A 7,808-nucleotide genomic window follows, 5' to 3' on the forward strand; every position below is an offset into this window, starting at 1 on the left:
AAAACCAGGGTTTAAAACATCACTGTGATCTAACAAAACCTCATGCTATAGCTAACTGTGCTGTCATTGTTTGAGGCAAAACAGAAAGTAGTAAATAATTTCAGACATAACAAGTTGAGAGCTTTGTAGATATCATAATAGTCATACCATCTCCCACCCAGCCCACACAACAGATAACCATAAAAAATAATCAAAGGTTGTGAAACACATTAAAATTCAATATAAATCCCCATGAAGGTGAAAAATTGAAGTATAAGGCCCATCTGTAAATAAAACGTAATTCACTTGAAGAATCAACAATTATGAAAATTAAATTAAAATTCAAGTATAAAGCCCACAAAAGAAGAAGAAGGGGGTAAAACAAAAGGCAATTCACTACATGAAAAAATATTCAATTGATAATATAAAAAACAACCATCTAGAATATTACACGGATGGCAAAGGCATAGTACTTGTAGCAGATACTTACAATGATATATATAAGATAGCAAAGGATTAAGTTACACAGGATATAGGTTCCACCATTTCAAACAAACTCTGAACATAATTCACCACCTAAGCTAGCAAAGGATCTTACAGATGCCGTGCTTAGCTATCTGCCTGGAACCTTTAATCTCGTCTCACTACAGTAACACAACCATTTTTCAAGTAAATGAGAAAGTTATTACTACTTGAAAAGTTAACATGAAAAGAAAGACAGTGAGCAGTGCCTGTAAATTCCACCCTAGCCATGAGATCCTAAGACGTATAAGTGTTAAAAAATAAACAAATAAAGAGATGCAAGCTATGAGCTTTCATCTCGTTGCTAGCTGTGAAGAACGCTAAAAATTTTATACAGGAACTAAAGGCAAACTGTACGTAAGTGCACTCGTCCCCAACACATCACGTGATCAGATAGAGAGGCATTACCCTACAAATCCAACACTGGCTCCGAGATTCAAACACAGCATAGTATTGCAAACAAGGTTTATGGTAATGGATGTTGCAACATACAAGAGCAGGTGTAGCAGATGTTACACAACCAAAGTGAGGGTAGAAGCTGTGACCTTTTTTTCAAGCATGCACAACCTTGTCTGAGTAAAGTTTGCATTTTTAAGCCCTTAATGCTTCCTAATAAGATTTTTAATGTATTTTGGATCCTTCAACCTACTAATATTTTTCAATAAGGATTAAAAGTTTTATATTAAATACCGTAGACAGAAAAATTCTCAAGTTCAAAAAAATTCTATTTTCTTTTTAACTTCAGAATTTTTTATGATTGTAAATATATATTTTACGATTGTGAATATAACAAATCATTCATTAATCATATGAAAAAATAAGTTGATTAGTAGATCACATAGTATGATAAGTATGTGATAAATTAATTAAATAGAATAGACTGGAGATGTAATGTAATATGCACTATTACCTTATCCATATATATATATATACACCATTATTCTATTAGCACAAAAAGAACATAATAAATCATAAAAGTTCCACACTTATTTTTTGAGTTAATAGTCTTGAATTGTAATTGAGGTATACAAAATCTACCACTCAAGCATATGAGTCTGTCATAATCTAGGCCATAAAACCACAGAAAAACATCTCCTCCTTTTAACATAACAAATCAGGATAAAATACAAAAGAGTAAAGAAAAATTAATGAAACACTTAACTTTATGATGTTTAAAGGAATGATTGAGAAAGAATAAAAAAAAAACACAACACTTTTGGTCTTTTCTCTAACTAAAAAGAAAGAAAAAGTAAAGAAAAAACTAAGACAAAACTGACAATGAATCCAAAAAATTAACAAAAAACAACCTTTGAACCTTGAGAACACAACCAAACACCAATTTCATGTTAGCCAACCAGGGTCAGCCCCTTCTTCTCAATGGCCGAACAATCTACAACTCCAAGAGTGAAAATTGATTCTGTGAAGGCAACAGAAGGCCTAAGATTATATACCCCAACTATTATATACCCCAACTACGTTTCCAATCGGAAGTCTAACATTCTGTTTTCTCCTCTTTAAAGACATGTAGAGGGAGGAATGGAAAGAAATCACTTCAAAAAATAGTGAAGAAGGCTTTTTTCCCCAACCAGTCATGTCCAACTGGATCCAATAGGCACAGAAATATGTGAATTGGTAAATTCAGATTGCTTAGTTTTATTCAAGTGATCAAGTTAGCAATGATTCAGTTGTTTCGATTCAACAATAAGACTCAAATCAATTTGTTTGTGGAATTGAAACGAATGGTACACACAATTCAAATCTTGAATTGTATGATTCTAATTATGTTGAGTATGTTCCCAACATACCCATACATAGCACTTGCGCCTACTATTTAAGACATTGACAGCAAATAAAAATAAATGCAAACATGGAGCTTTCCCCTCAACTGCTGCCAGGGCAGTGTTCGTCCTGGCTTCAGGGCAACAAGTTTTGGGGTTTAAGTCAGTCAGGTAAGTTCTTAAAATATGTAACTATTAGGTTCACATGTGTGCTGATAGGGAGGGTGTCCAACCTTAGCTTGCATAGTCTAAAGTAGAAGCCCAATGTGCGAAATCAAGAAAAGGGTTTTAAGTATAATATAATCTCCCTTTTTTTGTCTAAAAAAAATGTAAATTGGAAAAAAAAACAAAAAAGTTGCTTCCAGAACTAAAATATATTTTTAATCTTTTATTTCTACAACAACATATAGCACAGCAAATATTATACTCAGATAATACGCATACACTGATACACATACAATCTAAGCTAATAAACAACATAATTGTTCTATTTTTGTCAGCAACCAAACAATAAAAAAATCATCATTAAAAACATCATGAAGCTAATAATACTTAACAGCAGCTGAAAGATTTTTTTTTTTCTTTTATTAAAAAGAAGATACTTCATTAAAAAGGAAAGAATGCACAAAAGGAGAATAAAAGATTATCCTATGAAGAAAACAGCATAACATCTGAAAGAAATTAAACAAACATAACATAGAATTCCTTGAGAAGGGTATAAACATGCATGAAACAATGAAAATAAGGCTCAAAACGCTAAGAGTTCCTTTCATATGCTGGGCAACTGCAGAAAAATTTACACTTAACTTTTCAAGGTTTGATCCATAATACCATGATACAACATAACTGTTCCATTTTACAGCAAGCAAACACAAAAAATGCATCATTAACCACTGTAAAACACCATTGATGGAGCAAGTAAATATACTCATTACATACTGCATCTAAATGGACAATAAAAATTCTTTTCTTTTGATATTTGAGATGGTTTAATATTACAATGCATAACATGGAACTGATTTTTTGAAAAAAAAAAAAAATAAATACAACAAAATGGAACAATCACCATAAGAATTCAGTTAACTGTTGAAGAATTTAAAATGAAAATATTTAAGATTTGATCCACAATATTACAAAATTACACTCTTCCACTAGCTAGTCTACAGAACAAATTTTGAAGTCTGTAATCCTAACCCCTCTTCTCATGTTACAGCTCTGCTTTCATGCTACAACTCTGTTGTGGTATCCAGTTGAGTTTCCAATCTTTCAGTGAATCAGCCATCAGTAAACTTGTCCAAGAAAATAAACAGGTTGCAGCTGCTACAGAATCCATCTCTCAAAACTAGCCACAAAAGAAATATCAAAAGAAAAGAGAAAAAAGGAGGGGGAAGAAAGAAGTGCTACAAAACCTCTATGTGACTTCTTACAGCACCAGTGTACACTACATTTTTCACAAAAGAAACTCCTATCTGAAGGGTATTAGTCAACATAAGAAACTCCCAACACACAAGCATGGAACCAATGAATGTGTAACAGCCGTGCATCTCGAACAGGACTATTGACACCTCCATCTTGGCCTATAGCCCCCAGTATTTAGCGCTATTGATCCCTCCACCTTGGACTTGCAATAGGGAAAAATCCTGAAGGAGATAAGGGGAAATAGGCCCCAGGAGATGGGGGAGGCTGAGGCCCAGGACCTAAAATTCCCGAATGTGCTGCAGGTGAAAATGCAAAATTAGGGGTTAGAGGTGGAGGAAACTGATACCCAGGAGAAAGCAATGGATAAGGGGACCGTGGAGACAGCATATTCGGGAAACCAGTAGGGGATGGCAAAAGGAACTGAGAAGTTGGAGAGGGTAAAAGAGCAGGACTGCTCATTCGAGGAGAAGGGAAAGGGGGAACAGATGGGTTAGGAAGTAGACCAGATGATGGTGGCTGAGCATGAATTTGACCAGGAAATTGCGGCAGTGAGTGAGGATGAGGTTGAGCATGAGCTGGGGGGCCTTGCCTTGGCCCTGAATCTATAATCGAACTTTGAAGGTAACGCATATAAGCCGAAATAGGTGACTCGGCTGTATTTGACCAAACCAGATCCCCTGGTGCTAATGGCAATGATGCTGGTGATGGTTGGCCAAATTGAGCAGGCCTAACTAGGCTATTGTAAGGAGCTGGCTCTGGAGCTGGACGTGGTGCCATTGCCGGGCCAAGGGCTTGGGGTGGAGGGTGAATGTGGGGTCGGTTGATGGGCGTTAACGGAGGAGGCCGGATCTTTTGTAACCGCATACTCGGTGGCTTGGGTGGATTATGAGGAGGTCTGGGCAGGGGTTCTTGCGAAGGGGAACCTGTCAATTGTTGGACAATGCTCCGAAAATCGTTCTTACTAATATTGTAAACCTGAGGCTGAGGCTGCTGCCTAGCAGTATTACCAAAATTGGGCTGGTGCAAAGGACTCTTCCTTATGTTCTTTCCAATCTTGTTCACACCCAAATGATCATTATGCCTATTCTTGGACGTGTTCGAGTTATCCATTTTGATATCCCCAAACAAAACTTACTAAAAAACAATCACAAGTTGCAGTTTTATAAGACGCCCATTAAGTCAAACCATCCCAAAGCTTCAAAATGATAGGCAGAACTTCAATTTTCGAGCTCAAACAGAAATTACCTTTCAAAACGATCGAAATAAAGAAGCGATATCCAACGAACAAAAGCACCAAAACCAAACCCTAAGAGTGAAATTCAAGAAGAACAAGCCATACTCTTTTCCTTGCCAACCCGAAAAAACCCAAATCGAACAAGCTCCAAAACCATCACAAATCTCACAGAAAAACTTTTTCTTTGATCAAAGAACAATCTGAATCTCACAGACGGATTCTTCACGCAAAAACCGAACTAGTAAATCTAGACGATCCAAGGCCCCTTTAGGATTCACAAAAGAGAAAACCCAATACTTTTCTCTTCTTTCACACGCTCTAACCAGCAAAACACAGACTAAATGAAAAGCAAAAGAAGAAGGAAATACGAACAAGTTAGAAGATTACGCCATGACTTGCGTTTACGAGTCCGAGTCAATCTTCTCTTCTTCGTGCCTATATCTCTATCTCTATCTCTATCTCTCTCACTGTCACCACGTTCTTCTCTCTCTATAAAAGGAGGTTGAAGTTTGAAAATGGAGGAGACGGAAGACGCAGACGACGAAAGGTCACGCAGGGCTTCGAGCAGCGGCTAACGTGCGCAGGAGTCCACACGGTAATGAACGATGGGTGGGGGTGGGGGTGGTGGGGAGGGAGAGATCTGGTGTTCTGGAGTCCAATGGATTGGGGGTGGGGCGGCAGGAAGATATCGGTGTAGGGTCCCACACACAGTGACTAGCGGCTGACGTTATTCCGTCCAACGTGGGGGCGAGCCGAGAGGCTTCACCCAGTCATATCTCAAATGCAACGGAATCAACGCCCACATTTTGTGGTGCCTTTGCCCTATTCCCCCCTTTCCTCCTCTTCTTCTTCTTCTTTCTTAATAATTATTTTTTATAATACATTTGCCTCCACTAATTGGACGATAATTTCTTTGGAAGACCCGATATTTAGTACCACAAACATTACCTTGATAAATCTAATGTGCTATTGATAATGAGAAGCATCAAACAATAATAATGTGTTTAGTATATAAGAGTGTCAAACTCAAACAGAATGAATATAAAATTATTGATGCCAATGGAATGAAATTCTTCATATATTTAATGCTAGCCCTAGTGGCTAAAATTCTTCATTCAAGTTTATTTTGATGATAACAACCCATTAGTGATTCTTGGGTTAGTTAATATTTTTCCTCAAATTCAGTTCAGATAAACAGGTGGATATTAAAGTAAACATAAGGATCAGACGAACCCTGATGAAGTAATAAGTAAAAGCATACATAAGGAATACTCAAAACACAACCTACCGAAGACCTTATGACATTATATATGTATAATGGGATGTGTGTGAGATAGGACATTCCTGTAACTCTTGTTGCATGATATTTGTAAGAATACTTAGTAAGAGTTGAGCAAGTGCATCTGCATGTTAGTTCATAAGATATCTTTTAACAAACTTAATAAGCATTTAATCATATTTTTACAAGATATCTTATACTTAAACTAAATTTTATAAGGACTAGTCTTTAACAAATTCAAGGTTTTAATATCTCATAAACTTGGTCCCTATTTTGTTATGCACCCAAACGAATATGGAACAAATTAGGTGCTTAGATGGTTTTCTGGAACAGGGCCTGACCTACAGAAAACCGTCGATGGTTAGGGAAGAGCACAGAAAATTGTCCACGATTTGGTTCATTACTTGGTCGTTCTACAAAAAACCGTCAACGGTTTGGAAAAGCTAAAGAAAACCTTCGACGATTTCTGGCTGAGGTAGACTACATAAAATGAGTTTAAAACGAATAGTTCTTGTTTTGTCTTGCCTCAATAAATGTCCAACGGCTAGTACGTCCCCTTTGGCTATACATACAGCCCTTTAGCATTCATTTAATATAGATTGATTGATGCATTTTAGTTGTTGAGATAATTAGTAAAACATTCATTCTAGCCCTCACTTGCACAAGCTCTTTTGCTGTTTATTCTTAGTTAAATATCAATTGCTGAAAAAGAGTAGTGTGAGGTTTCATTTGTATCATCAACTCAAGAAGGAGCACCATCTTGTAATCTCTACATTCTTTGTTGAGTGTGATTCTTGAAGGTTCTTGGTGAGCTTTCGTAAAGGTGATTCTTGGTGAATAACGTGGTTGTAAGCTCTTGGTGAGCAGCTGGGTTTTGTACCTGTGTTGTAAAAGATAATAATAACTTTAGCTATGAATATTTAATGCTATAGTCAAACTAAACTTAAATTATTTATTTCAAATGACAATGAAGTGAAATACAATCAAACTAAACTAATAAATTAAAGAAAGAGGGAGAGGGAGAGGGAGAGAGAGAGAAAGAGAGAGAGAGAGAGAGAGAGAGAGAGAGAGAGAGAGAGATGAGCAAGTCGTGTGGAGAGCTACTTGAGACCCTAGGAGAAAACCAGCTGTGACGCTGCCAAAGAAGAACCACCCGCCAACCCCCTGAAGCAACCCTAGCTACCTTTTTTTTTAAACCCTGTTGCCCTCTTTTCTTTTTAAACCCCTTTTGTTCAATGAAACCTACCTAGCTCCCACACATTTTGCATGGCCGGGTCACATCAGCCATGGGCCTTCAAGTTTCTTTTTTCATTGAATGCTCTCCTTCTCTTTTCAAAGCCCAGACATACATTTTATCTTGAAACCTTCCTAGGCCGGTTCCAACGCCCCATTTGCATGGCCCGATCGTGTGGCAGCTCTCCCAACTTGGCATGTTGTTTGCATGGGCTTCAAAGCCCACTCACGCACACACAGAAGCCTAGCTATCTCCCTTTTGTTTTTCAGCCAGCCCACAGTCTTCCATGCTGTTGCCCTTCATGCCCAGCTTATAGGCCTTTATTCATTTTTTTTCTTTTATTAACACATGGTTGACTTCCAA

General features: G+C 37.3%; 1 protein-coding gene and 1 long non-coding RNA gene across 2 annotated transcripts; both read right to left on the reverse strand.

The window, feature by feature from the left end:
• Window positions 1–436: 436 nt before the first annotated feature.
• On the reverse strand, window positions 437–5,542 carry LOC131164352 (uncharacterized). Its single transcript, XR_009139252.1, has 2 exons — window positions 5,320–5,542; window positions 437–623 (listed from the first exon to the last, which is right to left on the reverse strand). It is a non-coding gene; the product is annotated as an uncharacterized LOC131164352 (long non-coding RNA).
• On the reverse strand, window positions 3,354–5,327 carry LOC131164351 (protein HAIKU1-like). The gene has a single exon (XM_058121477.1). It carries the CDS (start codon window positions 4,806–4,808, stop codon window positions 3,879–3,881), a length of 930 nt encoding a protein of 309 aa, XP_057977460.1. The 5' UTR covers window positions 4,809–5,327; the 3' UTR covers window positions 3,354–3,878.
• Window positions 5,543–7,808: the final 2,266 nt, after the last annotated feature.

This window comes from Malania oleifera, chromosome 9 (genome assembly GCF_029873635.1).
Source record: "Malania oleifera isolate guangnan ecotype guangnan chromosome 9, ASM2987363v1, whole genome shotgun sequence".
Classification (NCBI taxonomy): domain Eukaryota; kingdom Viridiplantae; phylum Streptophyta; class Magnoliopsida; order Santalales; family Ximeniaceae; genus Malania; species Malania oleifera.

Bases quoted from the DNA above. Each gene is read 5' to 3' on its own strand.
- LOC131164351 (XM_058121477.1), bottom strand. From the start codon at position 4,808: ATGGATAACTCGAACACGTCCAAGAATAGGCATAATGATCATTTGGGT.